This window comes from Felis catus, chromosome E3 (genome assembly GCF_018350175.1).
Source record: "Felis catus isolate Fca126 chromosome E3, F.catus_Fca126_mat1.0, whole genome shotgun sequence".
NCBI classification, from domain to species: Eukaryota; Metazoa; Chordata; class Mammalia; order Carnivora; family Felidae; genus Felis; species Felis catus.
This window is the reverse complement of record NC_058383.1, coordinates 38447732-38469978: the sequence shown is the minus strand read 5'-3', so window position 1 is coordinate 38469978 and position 22247 is coordinate 38447732. Positions and strand designations below refer to the sequence as shown.

The 22247-nt window shown below is 50.2% G+C and overlaps 1 protein-coding gene and 1 long non-coding RNA gene across 8 annotated transcripts; one reads left to right on the top strand and one right to left on the bottom strand.

Moving 5' to 3' along the window:
• LOC102899778 lies at positions 1 to 4539 on the bottom strand. 3 transcript variants are annotated; one of them, XR_006591188.1, is made up of 4 exons: positions 4402 to 4539; positions 884 to 975; positions 648 to 765; positions 1 to 464 (listed from the first exon to the last, which is right to left on the bottom strand). It is a non-coding gene; the product is annotated as an uncharacterized LOC102899778 (long non-coding RNA). The 3 variants fall into 3 exon arrangements; XR_002738805.2 differs by lacking the exon at positions 4402 to 4539 and adding an exon at positions 4013 to 4119; XR_442183.5 differs by lacking the exon at positions 4402 to 4539 and adding an exon at positions 3214 to 4006.
• Positions 4540 to 4967: 428 nt separating this feature from the next.
• Positions 4968 to 21447, top strand: ZNF263 (zinc finger protein 263). 5 transcript variants are annotated; one of them, XM_019821047.3, is made up of 7 exons: positions 4968 to 5354; positions 6237 to 6417; positions 6879 to 6952; positions 7231 to 7357; positions 9184 to 9300; positions 19890 to 20000; positions 20089 to 21447. In XM_019821047.3, the coding sequence occupies exons 1-7, from the start codon at positions 4968 to 4970 to the stop codon at positions 20172 to 20174; spliced, it is 1083 nt and encodes a 360-aa protein (XP_019676606.2). In that variant the 3' UTR covers positions 20175 to 21447. The 5 variants fall into 5 exon arrangements, with proteins under 5 accessions (XP_019676606.2, XP_019676609.2, XP_019676608.2 ...); XM_019821050.3 differs by lacking the exon at positions 20089 to 21447 and adding an exon at positions 18082 to 18128; XM_019821049.3 differs by lacking the exons at positions 19890 to 20000; positions 20089 to 21447 and adding an exon at positions 18082 to 19635.
• The last annotated feature ends 800 nt before the right edge of the window (positions 21448 to 22247 follow it).

Sequence of the window (22247 nt, the reverse complement as noted above, 5' to 3'; positions counted from 1 at the left end):
TCAGACACTTAACCGACGGAGCCACCCAGGCACCCCCAAATTTTAATATTCTTAAAACACAGTCACACTGCTTTCCATAAGATGTAGCGCATTCACGGGATCTCTCCTCTGATGGGAGATGTTAGCGTTTACAAAAGTCTGAACGAAGGGAGCTTTGCCCACAACCGAGGCACCGGTGAGGTTCTTTTCCCAAATGAGTCCCCTGGTGCTCAGAGAATCTAATGTTGAGAGGTTCTTCCTGGTTGGAGTTCTCAGGGCTTTCTTCCTATAGAGTGGTTGGATGCTCTATAAGTTCTGCTAAGTCTTAGGATTTCCACATCGGTTTTCTAAAGGTTTTTAGTCTTTTTTGTAAAGTAGACCCTTGGAGAGCTTTCCCCCCCTAAAGTTACAGTGAGTGGATGCAGAGTTTCCAGGTTTTTTCTGCTTTGCAGAAGCTTCTTTATCTTTTCTCCTGATCTTAAAACCTGAGAGAAGAAATGAAAGTTGAAAATGTCACCCTGTCCCCAGGGGAAAGAAAGGGTGAGAAAAGGGGTTTATTAAACCAGTAATGGGATGACAGAAAGTCCTAAGTACATCTCAAAGCTTTTTACATCAATTGAGTCCGAAGTTTTCTTTTCTTTCTCCCCTTGTATGCAGTGAACTCTCACCTCATCTTGAAGCCAAATCCTTGTCTCATTTCTTTGAAATTCTGCAGTCCCTTCACCCGTGGCTCTTCTCTGTGCTCCATGGGAAGCCCAGGCCAGGCTTTGGTACTGGATATTCTGGCTACAAAAAAGACAGGAAGCATGAGAGTTTGGCTCACGACTGATTGGGAGGGTGATTTCAGGACGATTTCTAGGGCAGATGGCCTCTCTGTGTCCATTTCCTCTTAGGGTCATTTCACCTGAAGCCTCTGTCAGCAGTCTTTCAATATTAAAACAAAACCAAAACGAGGAAACTCCTTTTGTGTTCAATTCAAGGCTGTTGTCCTCCAATCTGTGAACAAGGAGTGAATTAGTTCTGTGTTAAAATCAATGCCCTAGGGTGCCTGGGTGGCTCGGTTGGTTAAGTGGCAGACTATTGATTTTGGCTCGGGATGTTATCTCATGATACGTGGGATCGAGCCCTGCGTCTGGCTCTGTGCTGACAGCGCAGGGCCCGCTCGGGATTCTCTCCCTCTGCCCCTCTCCTTCTCTCTCTCTCTCTCTCTCTCTCTCTCTCTCTCTCTCTCTCTCTCTCAAAATAAATAAATTTTAAAAATTCAATGTACTAAATTTTTAGTTTTACGTTATCTTTTGAATACTTTGATAAGAGAATTATTGAAGTTAGGACTGAAGTGTGATGTCAGTCTTCCTAAAATTCTGACTATGTCAAACCTGAGAAACATTTTCTTATTGAGTTCCAGAGAAGAGAGAAAAAGCAGTAAAAGCAGGAATTTGGGAACTGAGTGCTGGATTCATTTCAGTTCAGAGATTTTCAAATAAAAATCGATATGTGAGCTGGGTTGGCTGGTGACTGGCAAATGCCGTCTTTACACGTTTCTTTTAGCTGAAGCCTAGAAGTGGGTTATCTTGAAGTTCACTAAAACAACTCTCTAACCGTGTTTCTGGCAGTCCAGAGACAGCTGGTGAAATCGTGCCCAGCTCAGTTCCCTGCTCTATCCTAGCACTCTTTCCCTCGCTGAGAGCCGCCTCTTCTGTGCCCCCTCCTCCCCTCCCCCCCCCCAACAAAGTTTATTGCTCTGCAATAAAATGTGGGTTGGTAAGTAGTCATTTATGATCCACATGGAGGAAAATGTTTAAATATTAACGTTACCAAACAATATTAGCAAGTTAATGTTAATCTGAAGAAAAATGTAAATTCTAGAACACTTTACCAAAATATAGGAAGTGGAGCAAAATGCCTTATTTTATATTTCCATGAAGAGAAGCAACACATTTCAGATTAACAAAAAAAGAAAATGCTTTTCAAATGAAATGCCGTTTAAAGTCACCGTTTTGTTTTTGATTGGACTGCAAAGCTAAGACTAAGATCAAAGAGTGATTTGGTATATGTAAAAGTGCACCTGATCCATTGATCACAGAAAGCTGTGGTCTAGTCAAGTGGGACGAAACCAAAGCCAGGGTGAGTGGCAGATAGCAAGCAAAGGCTTAGAGTGGCAGAGGCCTGGAGGCCAGGGCACCCTCGGGCCAGAGGCAGGGCAAGAAGCAGTTCAGACTGCTAAGAGCTGCTTGTCTGTCGGCTCCCTCACCAACAAGCACAGACCGGAAAGTCTTAACACTGTGTGTTTCATCGGATACCGGTTTGCAGACCACACACAGAGACAGCTGCCCCACTTGAGTGCAAGGGAATCTAGAAGGCCTAGGGAAGGCTTGAAAGCAGCTCCAGAGACAGAATCTAGTGCCCATGAGAGCTAAGGCCAGGATTAGTAGGGGCTCTTTATCTGAGATTCAAATGTGTTTTCTCTGTAATAGTCAGGGAGCCCCCTATCACTGAGGACCAGAAAATAGAAGCAAGTAAAATGGTTACTGGAGGGCATACTTACTTCCCTTAACTTACTTTTCACCGAAGACCTAAACTAGTGGTTCTTAATATTTTTGGTGGTTTTGAGAACTTGGTGGAAGCCATGGATTTGCTTCCTAGAACATACACATATACATGCAGTATTGTATAAAGTAACAGAAACTTCAGAAGATCTCCAGATCCATCAGTGGGACCCTCTAGAACTCTGATGGCCAAAACAGTAGCCACTAGGTGGCACTTAGCAACCCGAGCTGCGTTTCAGCATCGCGGCAAGTTATACTGGACAGTGCTGCTCTGTAATTTCATGGACTCTAGGTTAAGAACTCCTGCCCCAAATGACCCCCTGTAGATCTACTGGCCTGTAACCCCACTCCTAGTAACACACCAACTATTTTCTATGTTTGAATATAGATAGGCCTCAAAAAACGGAGGAAGAATACTAACAGTAATTTTGAATAACAGTCCATCTTGCTTCAAGTCCCCATTAATAACCTAAACCTAGCAGATGATTCATTCTTCCCATCTCCAGGTATGTGTAGTTTCGCAAACATTCTCATGCCCCCACATCCTGCAATAAAAATCCAAGTGGCTTTTCTGTGACATAGGGTGAGACTTCGGGAGTTTACTGTGCATTACTAACATTCACTGAGTTCGTACTAATTGCCAGGTACCGTTCTAAGCATCCTACACGTTAGCTCATTTAATCCTCACCAAATATAAAGTGAAGATAGTCTTATCCCCTCAAAACAGATGAGGGAACTGAAGTTTGGGGGTCAGTGAGATTGAGTAACTTGTCTGAGATGACGTAGTAAATGCCAGCGAAGTGACTTTTAGGTTAGAATCTGTAGTCTCCTGAAATATGTCAAAAACAGGAGAATGGCCTTAGAGGACTCTGAGGTCACATGTCTCAGCAAGGGTTTCTGAGATGGACCTATACCGGCCTGTGTGCTGAGGCTGCTGAGGTCACATTTGCCACAACAGCGGTTGAGCCCTTTCCCTCTAGTGGAACAAGAAAAAACGGAAATACTCAGGACTCTCTCCACCCAGTCGTCCAAAGCCGGCCTCTCTGTCCCCACTTCACCCTTTTTACTATTATGGCAGCCTGAACTTTAGCGACAGACTAGCTGCGTGACCCTGGACAAGGGTGTTCGCTGACACTCGGTGCCGTTGTTACAGGGGGATGAGAGCATCTACGTCCTACAGTTTTGAGTGCTGTTAGGGTCCAGCTCTATTAGGCAAGCGCTCGATAAAAGGTTACTGGTTGTCACGATTCACTCCTGCGACACTCTCCGGAGCCCACGGGCCCGACTGTCGCTAGAGGGAAGGGAGGAGCTGAGCCCACTCTCCGGGTTTCCTTCCGTTCCCCGCTCGCAGTGAAGTTCACAACTTTCATCACAAGATCTAGGAGGGAGCTGAATAACGATCCCGCCCTCGCACAGGGATGGACAATAAGCAGCACGTCCCGGGTCCCCAGGAGCGCTCGTGGACGCCCAGCCTCCAAGACCCTGACCGAGCAAGGGATGGCCAAGCGCGCCCAGCCCCAGGGCCCCAGCAGCGCGCCGGAAGCCCTGCCGCGGCGCTCCGCTCTCCGTCCCTGCTCCCGGCACCTGCCTCGGGCGCAGGCGCGGGCCGTGCAACGGACTACATCTCCCGGCAAGCCCCGCAGCGACGCTGACCCGGTCCGGTCTACACGCTTCCCGGCCACCCGGCGCCGAGAGGCGGCGGAGAGAGCCCTGGCTTGCGTGCTTCTGAGGCCGCCGGGCCAGAGGGGCTCTCTCGTGCAGCCCGAGTAACCAGAGCGGGTGGGGACTGCCTTTAAATCCGTTATGACCGGGCAGTGATTCTCAAGCTTGTCTGTGGGGGAAGAGCTTGTTAACAATTCGGGTCGTTTGGCCCCACCCGACACTGACGCGCTGGATTTCGCGTGGCTCGGGTTTTCACTTTAGTAAGCTTTCTGGGAATTCTGATCCGGTAGTCAGCCGGTCACGCCCGCCTCGGGCATGTTTTCCTCTGAACTTAGCTGCCCTGCCTCTCGTCTCCAATTGGCCGTCGCTCGCCCCGTCTCCGCAGACAGCTCTTCCCCTCTGGTTGGTCGGTGGTGAAGTCTGTGGCGAGACCTGACCCAATGGGCGCTAGAGTTCGCAGATCGTGGCCCGGAAGTTGATCCTGAGCCTGCGCCGTTGGCTGTGGACGCCTAAGCGCGCTGGGACTTCCGGCGTGAAGCCGAGCGCCTAGGCTTGCGTGAGTCGGAGACGAGAGTCAAAGCGCGGTGTTCAGCTCCTGCTGTGGGGTGGTCTTGCCGGTTCCTGGACAGGGGGCCGGCGCGACGGCGCCCGTGATCCGCTGAGGCCAAGGCACCGGAGCCGGCTGCGCCCGGGCTGAGGCTGGGCTCCGCGGGGCCCGGGAAGCCTTCTCGGGCGGGTGCAGCTGGTTTCGGGGCCAAGGTGCTCCGGAGGGGCCTGAGGATGGCGTCGGGCCCGGGCTCCCAAGACCGGGAAGGGCTCCTGATAGTGAAACTGGAGGAGGACTGCGCCTGGAGCCAGGAGCTGCCGCCGCCAGATCCGGGACCGAGTCCTGAGGCCTCCCACTTACGCTTCAGAAGGTTCCGCTTCCAAGAGGCCGCCGGGCCCCGGGAAGCCCTCAGCCGGCTCCAGGAGCTTTGCCATGAGTGGCTCCGGCCGGAGCTGCGCACTAAGGAGCAAATCCTGGAGCTGCTGGTCCTGGAGCAGTTCCTGACCATCCTGCCCCAGGAGATCCAGAGCAGGGTGCAGGAGCTGCATCCGGAGAGCGGCGAGGAAGCGGTCACCCTTGTGGAGGGCATGCAGAGAGAGCTTGGGAGACTGAGACTTCAGGTGAGAGAGAGAGCTGTCTTCGGTTCGTTTGGCCCCGAGGACTAGGACATCGCGGCCGCCCTGTTCTCCATACCTATGGACTTGGTGCCCTGAGTAGACTTTACACGGGCAAGAGGTCTTTTTATAGTTAGGAAGATTCATTCTCCAGGTTTTCCCCGGCAGGACAGAACCAGCAGTAAAGAATGCCCTCTTTCCACATGGAGGCAGGGGGTGTGCATTCGTGTGACCCCCCCCCCCCGGAGTTAATTCGCAGGGTTCAAATCCTCACTCTGGTCTGTAGCAGTTTTGCGACTTTGGGCAAATTACTTAATTTCTTTAGGCTTCGGATTTGCCACGTAGTAAAGTGAGAATGGCAAAACATCTTCCTAGGGTTGTTTTGAGGGTTCCGGGGAGAGTATCATGTAGTTTTGACCCCACTGCTGGCTAATAGTGCTTCATGGCTGTTAGCTGTTGTCAGGCTAGGTTCAGTAGCCCGGTCCCCTCTGCGGAGCTCGGTCGGGTTAACGGTAGATTGAGAAACACGGTTTGGCACTGAGGCTCCGAGGGCACTGGTCCCCGGGGCCGGTCAAGTTGAACTTACCCTGAAGTGAGGAATGGAAGCCTGTAGATACACTGGGGGCAGGGGGAGGAGGCAAGAGGGAGTCAGGTGTGTCAGAGAGCTGTGTGGGGAAGGTGTGCCCCGGGAGCGGACGTCTTCCGCTCCGATGTTCTCCAGCACTCATGGGACCAGAAAAGCGTTAAGTGGAAACCATGCTTCTCTCTTGCTGGACCCAAAGGGATCGCCGGTAGTGCTCCGTTGAAGGCTTGCCCTCAGAATTCTGTACTAATCTCCCTTCCTCTCGGGCCCTGTTATGATGATGAGTGATGTGGGTTGGTTCCCAGGTCACAAACCATAGGCGGGGAACAGAAGTGCTCTTGGAGGAGCCTTTGCCTCTGGAAACAGCACGAGAGTCACCGAGCTTCAAGCTGGAGCCAATGGAGACTGAGCGAAGCCCTGGCCCCAGGCTGCAGGAGCTGCTAGGCCCCAGCCCCAAAAGGGACCCCCAGGCTGTAAAGGAGAGGGGTGAGGAACAGTTACCTGGGCTGGGGGGAGGGAGGAGGGGCTTCCGGGTCGTTCCCTGACACCAGCAGGTGGAGTAGCACCGCCTAGGTGAGGGAATTTCTGACCTCAGGGTTCCCAGGCGTGGAGTCAAAGACCCAAAAATGGTGGTCTGGGTTCTTTGGGGGATGGGAGCGGGGGCGGGGGGATCTTCCAGGAAGCCCCTGTGTATGCAGAACAGAGACATTTAGAGCTTTGAACGGTTGAGGGCTTGACTGCTGCAGGCCGGCGGGGAAGTTGCCTGGTGCTCTTTGCCCACCTCCGCCATTTTGGATATCGCTTTATGACGCCTCCGTTGCCGCCTTTTGCTCATTGTTCGATCCTGAGCGGAGACTGGGTGTTGGGGAACGGATACGTGTTGTAATAATCCTCGGGCTCCCGAGAATTACAGATGCCTTTCTCATCATGATTTCTGTCACCTTCAGCATTGTCTGCTCCCTGGCTTTCTCTCTTTCCTGCTGAAGGAAACATGGAAGACAAGGAAATGACTGGGCCCCAGGTGATGTGGAAGTTCTCGTTGTCTCCCCCCAGCACCCCTCCCCGCGGTTGTTCTTGTGGGGACAGGGTCTTTTTGGCCTCTTGGAGAGGATCCTTTGTCCCTCATCACGCGCCGCCTCCCCGCCTTCTTTATTTCCTCCACACCCCACTTGTGGGCCTGCACCCTCCTCCCCCGTGAAGTGTGTCCTTGGCACCCTGGGTTTTGCCCCTGTAACTCATGACTCTGCTTGAATTGTTCTTGGTGCCTCAGGGGCTAAAGGAGATCTTGTGCTCTTTCAGTTGCCTGAGAGCTTAGAGGACGTGGCTATGTACATCTCCCAGGAGGAGTGGGGGCATCAGGATCCTAGTAAGAGGGCCCTCTCCAGGGACACGGTGCAGGAGAGTTATGAGAATGTGGACTCACTGGGTAAGGACTTTTTTTCCAGGCATGAAGACTCCGCCCTTTCTGACCAGGGGCCTGTCCCTTCGCCACTCACTTCCTGGACATAGGTTCTGAGTTTTGCCAGAAGACCTCCCTTTCTCTAAAGCACCCCGGATGAGGATCCGTTAAATATCTGGCGGTTGGTACAGTTGGCAAACTTACGGCCCCCAGCCGCCAGAGCCAAAGGCAGGGACTCTGAGTTTTAGTGGACTTCCCGGGGCAGAACAAATCAAATTGGCTGACAACCTCCCCCCTCCCCCCCCCCGCCCCCCCGCCCGTCACACACACTCTCCGTTCAGCCTCCCCCACTCCACCCCCCATCGCACACACTCTCCGTTCTTGATGCCTTGTGATTTTGAGATGCTTATTCTTCTGGTCTCACTCATATTTTCTATGCTTCGTTAGTATTCCTAGGCCCTTCTCCACCTTTCGGGGGGCACTGGCATCAACATTCCAGCTCAGCAGCTATCCCAGCCCTTAAAAATTCAGGAAGGAGGGGGGAGGCCTTTTGGGAATTTGAAAATTTTTATATATATATAAACATATACATATATTATATATATATATATATATACACACACACGTATATAATGGGATAAATAAGATGTATCTATGTGTTAAACTATTATGCAGAGATTAAAAAAGATGCCTATGAAATATGACAAACTGACAGTTGGATCTAGGTAGAGCGTGTACAGACACTAATTCCTTCAACGTTGGATGTATGAAAATTCTTACATTAAAACGTTGTGGGAAGTCTTTTTTTTTTTTTTGATTCGTTTTAATGCTTTTATTTATTTTTGAGACAGAGAGAGACAGCATGAGCAGGAGAGGGGCAGAGAGAGAGGGAGACACAATCCGAAGCAGGCTCCAGGCTCTGAGCTGTCAGCACAGAGCCTGACACGGGGCTCGAACTCATGATCTGTGAGATCATGACCTGAGCTGAAGTCGGACGCTTAACCGACTGAGCCACCCAGACGCCCCGAAAGCTGTGGGAAGTCTTAAATAACAGCGATTCTGTGTACGTTACGATTGTAGCCATACTGACACGTGGTAGAAAAGAGTCACACTTTGTTTTCATACATCTGGTCTTTGTAAAGAGAGGCACAGTTATCAGTTCACTTGCAGTAACTCTGCATAAGGGTCATCGCTGGGTTTGGTTCCCTTCACTGGGACCTTCTCCAGGCTGTCCATCACCAGGCCATGGTTTGGTGCCCTGAGCTGAGCCTAGCTCTCAGTGCTTCGTGGGAAGAGAAGTTGGGGTCACGAGTTCTTGGAACTAAACTGTTTAAAGTCCAAGTTTGTTGGGATTGGTGTGAGGTTTTAGTTTTAGCATCGCACAGGAATGGCGCTCCTAGGCTTTAACCTCCGGGTCATCTCAGAACCCCAGATTTCTTTCTGATGGTCCACCACGTTATATTTTATCCTGGAGTTGTCTTGTGGAATGTAGTTCTAGTTTATATTTATCTGTGAGAGTTGGGGTCTTTTATAATATTAAACTAATTCCTCAAGAACTGATCACTCTAATCACGTTTGGTTGTTTTAATTACAAAAGTGTACATTCTCACTGCAAAATATCCCAAGTACTACAAAAGCGTAACAAGAAAAAAAAGTCATAGTCCCCCTCCTCCAACTTCTTTCTCTGGAGATAACCACTGTGAACAGTTTAGTGTATTGTCAGACTTACTACTGTCAGACTCCGTGTGCCTTGTGTGGGTATGTCCACTAAGCGTAGGGGCCAAGATTATCTTTGTTTCTTCTGCCTGGTAGAGGGAGTGGTGACAGACATCTGTTTCTTTCGTTGTGAACAGAGGCTCAGGTTCCCAGTCGGGAGGCCCTAAGTACCCAGGTGGAACAAGGAGGAAAGCCATGGGATCCCAGTGTTCAGACTTGCAAGGAAGGCCTGAGTCCCAGAGGCCCAGCTCCAGGTAAGAAGGAATGGAGGTGAGCAGCCTGCCCAGCTAGACTCCCACTGTTGGGAGGGAAGCCCTCAAGGACCGGGACGGAGGGCTAGCCCATCACCGCTGCCGGGAAGATGCATTGCTTCCCGTCGCCCCGCTGCCCATTTCCATCCCACGGTGCCCAGTGTAAGGGGGCACTCACTCCTGGGGCCCGCCCCAGTCCCAGCCTTGCTCCGACCCACCCATTTCCACAGGGCAGAAGCCAGAGGCTCCGTTGTAGAGGGAGTCGGGGGCCTGTACAAGGGAGTTCGGGACTGGTCTGAGCTCTGTTCCTTTGCGACGGCCCCACCTTTTATCCTCTCTAGGGTATTTTACCTACATGGGGAAAATGGGAAACTGAGATAGAACCAGCCTTTCTGGATGTCTGCCCTACAGACGTCTGGACGTCTGGAGGAGCAGATCTGTGGGATTTCCTTTTGTCTCGTGTAGGAATAATGTAGGGGTTTGGTTTCTCTCGCTCTGCCAGGAGAAGAGAAGTTTGAGAACCAGGAAGAAAGTGCTCGGTCCCTTTCCCCCGAGAGCGCCCACCCGCAGGCGCTGCTGCCTGGCCAGGCCAGAGGGGAGGTGCCCTGGAGTCCTGAGCAGGGAAGGCCTCGGGACAGGGCAGAAGGGCACTGGGAGCCCCCCCCAGAGGAAGGGATGGAGCCGTCCTTAGTGGGGGCCACAAGTTGCAGAGAACAGGGGCGACCGAAGGAATCGCAGCCGAAGAAGCTCCACTTATGCCCCTTGTGTGGCAAAAATTTCTCTAACAACTCGAACCTAATTAGGCACCAGAGAATACATGCGGCAGAGAGACTGTGTGTGGGTGTGGAGTGTGGCGAAATCTTTGGTGGGAACCCACACTTTCTGTCACTACACAGAGCACACTTGGGAGAGGAGGCGCATAAGTGCCTGGAATGTGGAAAGAGCTTCAGTCAGAATACCCACCTGACTCGCCATCAGCGCACCCACACAGGGGAGAAACCCTACCAGTGTAACGTATGTGGAAAAAGCTTCTCTTGCAACTCAAACCTTCACAGGCACCAGAGGACGCACACAGGCGAGAAGCCCTACAAGTGCCCCGAGTGTGGGGAGATCTTTGCTCATAGTTCCAACCTCCTTAGGCACCAAAGGATTCACACGGGGGAGAGACCTTATAAGTGTGCCGAGTGTGGGAAAAGTTTCTCCCGCAGTTCGCACCTCGTCATACATGAAAGAACTCACGAGAAAGAGAGGCTTTACCCCTTCTCGGAGTGTGGGGAAGCAGTGAGTGGCAGCACCCTCTTTCTTAGCAACCATGGAACCCACAAGGCAGAGAAAAAACTCTTCGAATGTTTGACCTGTGGGAAAAGCTTCCGGCAGGGCATGCACCTCACCAGACATCAGAGAACACACACGGGGGAGAAGCCGTATAAGTGTAACCTTTGCGGGGAGAACTTCTCTCATAGATCCAACTTAATCAGGCACCAGAGAATTCACACGGGAGAGAAACCCTATACCTGTCATGAGTGTGGAGACAGTTTTTCTCACAGCTCCAATCGCATTCGTCACCTGAGAACCCATACGGGAGAGAGACCCTATAAATGTTCTGAATGTGGAGAGAGCTTTTCTCGGAGTTCACGCCTTATGAGTCACCAGAGAACTCACACGGGATAGAAACAGCAGCATTTCTTTCTGGCCCAGAGAAGGTGGCCTACTCAGAGGGTCCTGTTAAGAGCTGGTATGCTTTGCCCAGCCGACCAAATCATGTTTTTAAGGTAATTACTATAAAGAGGATCAAGGTGGGGGTCACTGTGAGGGAGGTGCAGGGGCAGCAAAGGCTTAGCATAGAACTAGAATGCAGTTCTGTCCGAACTCCTGAGGGTGTCAAGTCTTTGAGGTGGCCTGCTCCAGACAGAGTCCTCTGTGAAGTCTCATGTCCCAGGGCACACTGACTGCCTTGGTATACTGAGGCAGGTTGTGACTTGGGTGCCTTACCGTGTCCATTGTCCGTCCCAGCAACTTTGGGGATCCATGTGATTTTCTGATACTGCTTCCTCACTTGGAATGTTCAGCAGGGGCATTTGGGCTCCTGAGGCCCTTGGGACAAAAGAAGGGCGGAGCGTTCTGGAAACCAGCTCAAGGCAACAGAAGACTGGTTGGTGAGTTGCGGCTCCCTGAGAGCCCTGGCTGGGAAGCCGTGGGCAGTCCGGGGCCGTCACCACAGCGCCACTCTGACCGGAGTGCCCGCGCCCAGGCCAGGCATGTAAACGTCACCTCAGGCAAAAAGGAACCAGAGACCTGAGGGAGGTGGTGAGAAGGAGTTGGCAGTTCGGCACAGGTGTCGGCAGAGGAAGCCAGACTGTGGATTAGTTCACCCTTGCAGAGATTAAGACTCAATCCCCCCTCTGTCCAAGAAAGAAACAGAGCTCTGGAGTCTTCAGAGGGTTCCACGAAAGCCTGGGAGGCTTTGCAAGTGTGGATCCTGGGGAGATTAGGGATCTTGCTTTTCCTTGTTGAAAATATGTTTGGATGGTAATAAATGTCTTCAGGAAATAAGAAAGTGTGTGACTCTTCTTTGAGGACCTTTTGTCTTGGCCTCCAGTGTTGACTTGTCTCCTGTCTGCTTTGGCTAGAGGACCTGCTTTTTCTGTCTTCCTGGGTTGGTCAAAGAAGGTTCCGATGAGGTTGGCCGAGGACAGATAAGGTGGGGCGTGGCCCTGGCCGGGCTCCAGGTGAGGACCGCTTTGTGGTAACAAAGGGTCACGCCCGGTAGCTGTTTGGGGTCATACGGGTCTTCTAGAAGGTTTCTTTCCTTTCTGTGGTGGACAGCAGTAAAATTGTCTTTGATTCTTTGTTGGGAGTGTTTGCTTTCTTGTGATGAAGCTGAAGGAAAATCTGGCTCTTCCGAGCCTGCATATAAGTGAATTAATGCCCATTGATGGAGGGAAGATACAAGGGAGGGCACATTTTTTTTTTTTTTTAGGGGAAGCATTCTGTTTTAGAACGGGGAATTCTAGGAGTGTGTTGTCATAAGAAAGAGGTAGAATACCAGAAGTAGTCTAGGAGTAGGAAAACCTCTCAGGATTTGGCCCTGGAGGAAGATCGCTAACTGTTTTCTGGGAGAGGAAGATGGAACATTACCTGGCAACTGGCTGCCAAATTTATCGATTTTAAGCGAGGGAAGCAACCCTGCCTACCCCTTTCCCGCACTTCCGTATCAGCCTTGTCTCGGCCCTGCCTCAGCTTAGTGGGAGTTTTTCCTTCGTTTCCTGAGCTGATTTTTAAAAATCTTTGTTATTTCTCCTCCTTTCTCCACAAGAGGGCAGGGATAATGCAGGGGTTGAGGGGCAGGGGAGAGTATGAAGATTGGAGAGCTTAATTTAGGACCCTTGTAAGAGCAGGACAGGGCTGCTGGGCTGCTGATGGCATGAAATTGGGTGGGTGATGTCAGGTTGATGTTACGAAGCAGTCTCTCTGGTTAAGACTGCAACTGGGGTGCCTGGGTGGCTGAGTCGGTTAAGTGTCCAACACTTGTGATTTCGGGGCAGGTCATGATCCCAGAGTCGTGAGTCAGGGAGCCTGCTTAAGATCCTCTCCCTGTCCCTCTGCCCCCCCCCCCCCAGACATGTACCCACTGCACACTCTGTCAAAAGAAAAAAGCCGAGGTTGCCATTTACGTGGATTGTCAGTCTCATGAGAATGGAAAGCACCTCTCCCTTTCACCCCTCTCTCCTGTAATATTACCCATGCAGACCTTCCGACGTGGTCCACCTGCTGTTGCGCCTACTGGGAGCACTGACGCGTCAGGCTAGAGCAGTGAGGGCCCCCAGGAGTTCACTCCTGGCACTAAAAAGATTTTCCAACAGGAAAAGTCCCAAGTCCCAGCCTCCAGGCTAGCTCCCCTTCCAACAAATTCACAAGCAGAGCTGTTGTCTGTTTTAATGAGATGATCTCACAGAATATGGCAGGTAAAACATTGAGCTCCGCATCTGGCACATAGAAAGTGCTCGTTTATTCATGTCATCTGTGGGCAGATAATCCTGGCAAGACTCTTTCTTCTAAGCCCCCTGCCACTACTACCAACGTAAGACCTGCTGGCAGAAATTTCAGGGAGCAGTCTGTTAACTGCGAGGCGGGATTGATGATTTCATTCCTTGTGGTTGTATCACAGCAGGTCAGAGGTCCTCCGCATAGGCTCCCGTGAGGTCACTGCAAGGGATGGCCAAGTGTGTGCTTTTTATATTCATATTTTTATGTTGCACACACATATTTTACATTTAGACCCTTACCCACTAGTCCTTGAAAAAGAAACCAGAACAGTCTCCAAACTGGTTCTTAGGATAATGGGAGACTGACACAGGGGCAATAAAGACCCTGGCTCCCTCAGCCCGTATGGGTACAAACTAGACCTGGGAGGTAACGTACTGACCCTGAGCACTAGCCACAGTCCTTGTAGCAAAGGTAGCACAGACCAGCAGAAGGGCTCCCGGGTGGAGGATCAGTACCACATTTAAGCACTGAAAAGGCCTGGCAGAAGCAGGTTAAGAGCAGCAGGCCAGGGGTGCCTGGGTGGTTCGGTCTCTTGATTTCAGCTCAGGTCGTGATCCCAGAGTTGTGGGATCCAGCTCCACGTCAGGCTCTGCTCTGAGCATGGAACCTGCTTAAGATTCTCTCCCCCTCTGCCCTGCTCACGCACACGTGCTCTCTTGCTTGCTCACGCTTTAAAGCAACAACAAAAGCAGCAGGCCACACGTCACTGAGGACAAAGCTTGTAAGGCCAGAGACTGGAAACAGCGAAACCCTAAACATTTCCCCCCCCCAGAAAAACTCCTTGGAAATCACTAAGAGTTTTTATTGCAGTAAAGAAATTTATGGGTCTCAATATCATAATCTGAACTTCCAGGTTTTATACTCCCAGCCCTTTTAAGAAGAGTTTACTGTGTGAATCATTACACTGTCAACTGATAGGATTTTGGAAAGTGCAAAATCCCCTCCACCGCTTTAAGACTTCTAATTTTTGTAAATATTTCACAAGCATTTGAAACAACTAAGGTAAAAAGTTCTTAATGTGTGTTTCAAGAAACAAAGTAGCGAATATATTACTGCTAGTAAACTAATGTCTTTGGATGTTAGGAGCTCAAAAATATCAAGATGAATTAAAGCAAAAGTGCATTCATTACAAAAAATATTAGTGCATTTATCCTTTTAGCCTTCGATCTAGCTTGCAAACACTTCTAGATTTAAGAATGGACTCCCATTCTTGGAAGGGAGACTGATAACTTTTTCTGATGTGTAATTTTTACCCAGAGGAGCTGTGTGCTGCCTGATGTATGCAGTTAGGAGGCAGTGGGAATGGTCGAGGTATATTCAACAATGACAAAATGGTTGATTGAAAAATCCCTCAGACCACCAAGAACTTCGGTCAAATCTTCCAGTTAACATCCTCAATTTAGCTGTCCCAGAAGCTAGAGTCAGAAGTCAAAACTGGTAACACACCGGGATCCAAACCTGCTCCACGTCTGATTTCCCCAGGCAAAAAGGGGAAGGGAAAGAAAATGAAATCCTGGTATGTTTTTGGACACAATGTGGAGTCGTGTTTGCCTCTCCATCCCCACCTGCCCTCAAGAAGGCAGGAAAACGTGCTAGAACCGTCGTGTGAGTCCCTACCTCGAAGGTGAAGCTGCCCTTGAGCCCCCCCCCCCCCCCGCCCCGGCTCTTCTGGGAGGGGGCCAGCTCAAGTTTAGGAAGACTGCCCCCGCCACCGGAACAGCGGTGAAGTGCCTGAGTTTCTCGGAGGAGCTCTAATCCTGAAAACGTTACTTCCAGAGGCAAAGACTTAAGTCCCTTCCTGGGCTTGGGCAAAGCCCAGCCCGTCGCGCCTCGGGGAAGGGACGCGGCGCCCCTAGAACCCCCCCGCCGGAGTGGTCCCATCGAGGACCGTTCCCGCGCGGGGCCGGGAGAGGGGGGGCGGTATCCAGTGCCGACCGGGCGGGCGCTCGGCGGCCGCGTCCCGACAGACCTTTCGTCGCCCCGCGCCCAAGCTCTGGGGCCGCTCGGCTCTCGCCCTGGGGCCCGTGACCGCGCCCCGGAGGCAGCGGGCGCGCGCCCCTCTAGCTCGCCGGCAGTCGCTCCGCGGCTGCGCCGGGCCGCGCCTCCGCTCGCGCCCACCCCCTTCGCCCCGGCCGCTCTGGCCCGCCGGCGGACACTCTGTGGCGGCTCCTGGCTGCGCCCTTCCCTCGGGGGCGCTCTCCTCCCGCAGCCCGTCTCCGTCCCGGCCGCTGTGGCCCGCAGGCGGGCGCTCTGCCGCTGCGCCGCTCCCCACCCCCGCTCCCCCGCTGGGTCTCGGCTCCCAGGGCCGGGCCGGGTCCAGTGGCCGCAGGGTTTCTCTCTCCCTCCTCCCCAGCGGACACCCGCGGCGCTACCGCACTCCCGAAACTTCCCCGGTCTCTCAGGTGTGCGTGCGCATCTCAGGTGTGCGGCGGGCGCGGCTCCCGCCGTCCGGCAGCGGGGCGACCGCAGACCTGGGTGGTGTGGCCGCGGGGAAAGGGGAGGTGCCGGCGCCGGGAAGGGCGGGCCTGCCGGCTGCCCCGAGGCGAGGCGTCGTTGCTTAAATGCGGTGGGAAGCCCAAGTAGGGCCTTAGGCCTCGCTGGTTTCAGTTCCCGCGCCCTGGCTACCGGCTGAGAAAGGATGGGGACAGGACAAGAAACGAGGGCAGAGAGACTAGAGACGGGCGCAGTTGTCCAGGCAGGGGGTGATGGCAGCCGGGGCCGGGACCCGAACAGCGGAAAGGGACAAGTGGAGTCAAAAGGTAAGCCGTTTAGGCCGCAGAACCGATTTCATGCGGGCCCAGAAGGAAGTCTAAAATCTTAGGATGACCCCGAAGGGCATTGAAAATCTGCCCCGGACCTGTCTTTCCTGCTCTTCTCTGCCAGCTGCCCCTAGGGCAATCATCCAGGGACCTTGCAGCTTCCCAGAGACGCACTCACATCGAAGAGCCTGAGCTCATGCTACCCTTTGCCGGGACTGCCCTGCCACCGCCCTCACTAAACTTTATTTATTTTTAAATGTTTATTTATTTTTGAGAGAAAGAGAGACGGCGCGAGTGGGAGGAGGGGCAGAGAGAGACAGGGAGACCCAGAATCTGAAACAGGCTCCAGGCTCCGAGCTGTCAGCACAGAGCCCGACTTGGGGGGGGGGGGGTAGAGAACTCACTAGCAGCGACCTCAGGACCTGAATCGAAATCCGAAGCTTAACCGACTGAGCCACCCAGGCGCCCCTGCCCTCATTAAACTTTAAAGCCCAGCTCAGAAGGGACACTTTTGACCCTCTCAGATGCTTCCCCTTTTACCCAAGCACTCACAAAGCCCTCTTCATACTCCTCTTAGCTCTTACACATCGGACGGGGGTGTGCTCCTATTCGGTTTGTTTCTAATTCAGGTCTAAATGCCCAATACCAGGCTCGGTACACAGCATGCAAAGGCAACGTGAAGTTTCCAGAATTAGTGAATACTTTTCAAAAGGGTGTGACTGCCGGTCACTTATTCTGGAAATTTATCACCCACGGGGGAGGGGCGTTTGATGCTATCACTTAAATTTAGAATAATCTTTTTTTTTTTCAGCGTTTTTATTTATTTTTGGGACAGAGAGAGACAGAGCATGAACGGGGGAGGGGCAGAGAGAGAGGGAGACACAGAATCGGAAACAGGCTCCAGGCTCCGAGCCGTCAGCCCAGAGCCTGACACGGGGCTCAAACTCCCGGACCGCGAGCCGTCAGCCCAGAGCCTGACACGGGGCTCAAACTCCCGGACCGCGAGATCGTGACCTGGCTGAAGTCGGACGCTTAACCGACTGCGCCACCCAGGCGCCCCAACTATCACTTAAATTTAAAGGAACTAAAAAGCGGTACAGTAAGCTCACCGGACCTTCCCATCAACCTCCTCCACAATCCATTCTACCCCAGGCTTAGAACAAACACTAATGTATTATTAACGCCTAGGCCTAAAGTATGTTCAGACAAAAAGATATAAAATTGTATTTACAATGTAATGTGCCTATTTTTTAAACACGTAAAATATACCAAAATGTTAAACTATCATTAGTTGATAGAAGTTGGGTGCTTTTCACCATATCTATATATCTATATAGATATATAGATATATAGATATAGATATAGATATATATCTTCTCTAATCCGCTAATTCCACAAGAGGATGGAAACACTAAATAGGTGGTACAGATTTAAGAAAGCAGAGCATGTCACACCATTAAACTAAAAACCAAATCTATTTTTATCTTTTTTCCTTTTTTCGCCTTTTTAAAAATAACTAGAAATAGCCTATACCTTCCTTGTTATATGTGCTGACTGAGACAGAATGTAATGCTTTGCTTTCCCATCCATTCCACCTTAGATAATCTGGGACCGCTAAACTCCTTATTAGGCAGATCCTTGTCTAAAATAGAAGCAAAAATGGATTAACGAATATTTTTATACTTTAAAGAAACACATTTATTTTTAAACCGTATGTTTTAGAAACAGTATATAAATGGGCATTGCTGTGCAAAATGAGGTCAGCTGATCAACACAATGACAATTCACAACAATTCTACATCGTATAACATCACAGAACCACAGAAATCTGTAAACACAAAGCCTAATTACTAGAGGTTGAAGGCATACTGAAGGAATCCTTGATAATGCGAGGTCTAGGTTTCCAAAAGCTACCAATTCTAGAATGGATTCTACTCTGGAACTGCTTTTTTACTATTTCTCGTTGCATCTCTTTCAGTGTGAAATGGAACCTTTGAAACTCAGGTGTGACATCAACAAAGTCAAGTAGGTAGTCCAAACTCTCTCTTACAGCAGATAACTTAAATCCAGAAGTCTGCTCTTTGGCTCCTCTTCCTTTCTGAGGAACTTCGTTTGTAATTTCACTCTTTGCTTTTGGGGGATGACCCTTTTCTTCATCATCCCCATTTAACCATACCCTCTCGTCGGCCAGTGTGGCTTCCAACTCCCCACATTTCTCAAGGATTTCTCCATCGTCTCCATCTTCTAAGCCTTGAAATTCATACTCGGGCTCCTTTTTGTAAAGGAGATTTTCCCACGCATTCGCTATGGTGATTTGTTTTACTTCATCCCAACTCTTTGCCCAGTTAAAAACTGCACTTCTTACGTCGTAGATTTTAATCTTGGAAACTCCTTTTTCTCCTCTCTCTTGCTCATCATCACTTTCTTCAAAAATGACAAGACTCTCTTCGAGCTGCTTCCACCTATAAAGCCGTTTGCAGCTCAAGATGACACCTTGATTCATTGGCTGAATCAAGGTTGAAGTGTTAGGGGGAAAGAACACACACTTTACTCGGCCATCCTCACTGGTTAGTGATTCAGTGGAAGGGTGAACTGGAGAGCTGTCTAGAAGTAACAAGGCCCTGACGTCCTCTTCATGGAATCTTAAAACGTTAAGTTGAAAATGCCTGACCTCAGGAACGAAGTTTTGAAAGAACCAGTCTGAGAACGATTCTCTGGTAAACCAGACATCTTTACTAGGTTTATATATCACAGGTAATGTACTCGCGTCCTCTTTCACGCTTTTGGGCAGCTTTGACTTGCCAATAATGATGGACTTTAACTTATGAGTTCCATCCGCATTTGCACATAAAAGAGCGGACAACCGTTCTTTGTTTATTTTCCGTCCAGGCAGGCAGATCTCTTTTCTGCTTGCCGGAATGTTTTCTGGCATCGACTTCCAAAAGAGGTCAGTCTCACCCCCACTGTACAGCTGAGCCAAACTCAGTTTCTCCTCTTGCATAAGCGTGTAGAGTTTTTGTCGGAATGGCTCAACGTTTTCAGAAGCTGCATTTAGGACTTGTTCCCCGCATACTTTTCGATTCCCAATTGCGTGCCTGTTTCGAAATCTAAAAAGCCAACCGGTGCTAGCTTTAAAGTCCGTGCGCCCAAAACACTGTGCGAATCTCTCCGCGGCAGCCTGAAGCTCCACACCTCTAACAGGGACGCCAGCTGAGCGTTTCTGTTGGTACCACATGTACACTGCGTCATCCACATCACCGTATTTGGCCCCCGTCGTCCTCTTTCTCTTCTCAGCCCCTACTAATGGCATGTCCTGCTTCAGTACAAAGTCCAAAATCAATTTCTTATTCTTTTTAATGTCGTAAAATGTTGATTTACTGATCCCAAATTCATCCATTACACTTTTTAGAGATCGTCCAGCTTCAATCCTACTGAGGACCTTCATTTTCTCCTCCAAATTCAATGTCGTATACTTCCCTCTTTTATTCATGCTGAATTTGACTTCAAACAACCCAACAGGAGGAAAGAAGGGGAAAAAAACCCTTACAGCTGGAAAAAATTAAAAGCAAAACACTAGCTCAAAGCCCTCAAAGGCACAGGCATTTGTACGGAGGGGTAACGGGCTAAAAGGGATAAAGGCTCATGACTGAAGTGCTAGTCTAGAGAGAAGGTCTTATGAACTCAGAAAGCCACCACAGTCAAAGCCCTATCTAGCTGCTGCTCCTGCAACACGTTCTCAGAATGACCGTGATCAGTTCTCAGAACCCCACCCTCCTTTCTTGATAGATACAGCAGCACCAGTCAGGAATAACAGGAATACCGGAATACTCTCCCTGACTCAACACAGGAAGAGACACCAGGAGGAGAGGCGCGATGAGGCCACAAGGACAGACCCAGGTGAGATGAGTCTACGTAAAAAGTGGTGGTGCTTGAGAAGGGTGTGGGAAAACCTCAGATGCAAAGACAGAGCAGTCTTGTGTTGCAGAGATGCAGCGTGGCTTCTCCCCTTCCAAGACGACCCGATTTTACCTCACTGCCAGAAAAGAAAGCGGCGCTCATGTTGCTCTGTAAGTAGTGTTCACTGGACGGCAGCAGTCCGTCCGCCCGGGTAAAGACTTCAAGCTATCCTGACATTGGGATGTCTGGAGAGCAGGTATTCCTGAACAGCTGTACAGTATCTTTGGGCGGACAAGAAAATTAGGAGGTTCCGTCGTCCATGTGAAGAAATCCAACATTTATCACATTCAATATAGCATTCTCAGACACTGAGTTTTAACTTCCTACGTTCACCAAGGCAATCTGCAAGTACGTAAAAACTGGTGAGTGGCACTTTTCCACTCTCAGAGCTCCTTCCTTGTGTACATCTGGAATACTCACAAGTTTTGTTTTTCAATGGCGCTTCTCCATTTTCAGAATTATCAAGTTTCAGAATCCTGGCGTTGCTTATAGATCAATCCAGAAGTTTTAAAAATATCATAGTTAAAATTTTTAAAAAAGATTCGACCTTTCTTCTCTTTTTCTAGATTTATATTAGGGTGCTTAGTAACACATTTTTTATATTTGAGACTTCACTTGGTTTCTCTTTACTGTAGATTTTGCTTAATGTGAACGAATACTCACTTTTTCCCCTGCTTGAAGAAATTTAAAGGGTTTCTCTATGGTGTTTCTGATCAACTGTCTCCTATAAATCCTTCTGCTGGCAAAGTCTTTGGTAGCTCTGCGAACTCAAATATTCCTTGCAGGTCCTCCTGGCGATGCCCAGTGCCATTCCATGTGCTTACAAATGTCCTACTCTAGGTTAATTTCATTGTTTTCATTCCAGATACACACACTCATGAGAAGTAACAAACACTGCCACTTTTATCCATTTCCGGTGCTATGAAGAAAGAAAAGCATGTCAGAGAAATGAGAAAAATGATTGGCATTTCAGTCATTTTTCCTCTCCTATACTGCACAGGCCGACTGGCTTTCGTTCATTCTTCAACCACAAAGAATTATCACAAGCTTCTCATCTAGAAACCCAGGAGAGTCCAGGCCGCTAGTTATCTGCTAACATTTGTTGCGAGAAATGACAACTGGTTTGTGGAGCACTGAGAGGATCATGAGAGAATAGGACTGTTATCGGTGTGGAGGCCAATGCAGACTAAGATCAAGCAACTTTATAAAAGGCAGCTATAAGTAAGGCAACTATTCATCCATAGCTATTATAAATTGAAAGAGAAAAAAGAGAATTTTTTTAGCCAGTAGCAGCATTATTAACTCCAACCAGTCACCCAGCAAAACCATTCAGCCCACTACGGCACTTGTGTGGTATCTCAGAATAAAGTGTATGTATTTGCAGTCATCGCTGCCCACTCATCATTTTTCAGGTGGTGCACTGACAGGGGAATGTGATTTCACAAGGAGAATCTCAGGGGACTTTGGGCTGCTCCGCAGCAAGAGTGGGCAACGTTGGCCCCAGACTCCAAACTACAAAAATCATTACTGGTCCTCGTTCACTATTCACCAGTTTGTGCCTTGTTTCCTCTTCCTGCTTCACAGGATCTCTTTCCCACTTTTTCTCCCCAGCTTCCCCAACCAACTCCGCACCCATGATATGAATCACACCTGCCAATACCGTGCAAGGGCACCGCCAGCACAACTTCACTTATTCACTTTAATACGTTCCATTATATGCTCAGCCTTGGGCCTGATGGGCAGGATCTCAATACTAAGAGCAGAGCTGTCGGGCAGATCCCTCAAGCCTTTTCCCGTTTCTTTTACCATTTCCCCAACCACGGGTCAACTTTCACTTCTTGGAATCCCGCAGCGCTCAGCTCAGGGCTCCCTCTTCCTAGCTAGTGATGGTCGCGAAAGTGCCTCAGTCTTTCGGCCAGACTCCGTGCATCAGAGACCTGGTCCTGCGGACTCTACCGCCGGCTGCACGTCGTGCGCCTAGTAAGTAACCCGCTGCCCGGTGAAGGCTGACACTACAAGGACCCCGATGATTAGGAGACAGCGACACCTCGAAATACTGGGATCCTGAAAGGTGGGATTCACGAACTCCGAACTCTCCGTGGAACGAATGCCCATTTTACCCAGGCAACTCTGGCAGAGACTGCAGGGGAGGCCAGATGAAAAGGGGGTTCCCAGCCTCCAGGGAGC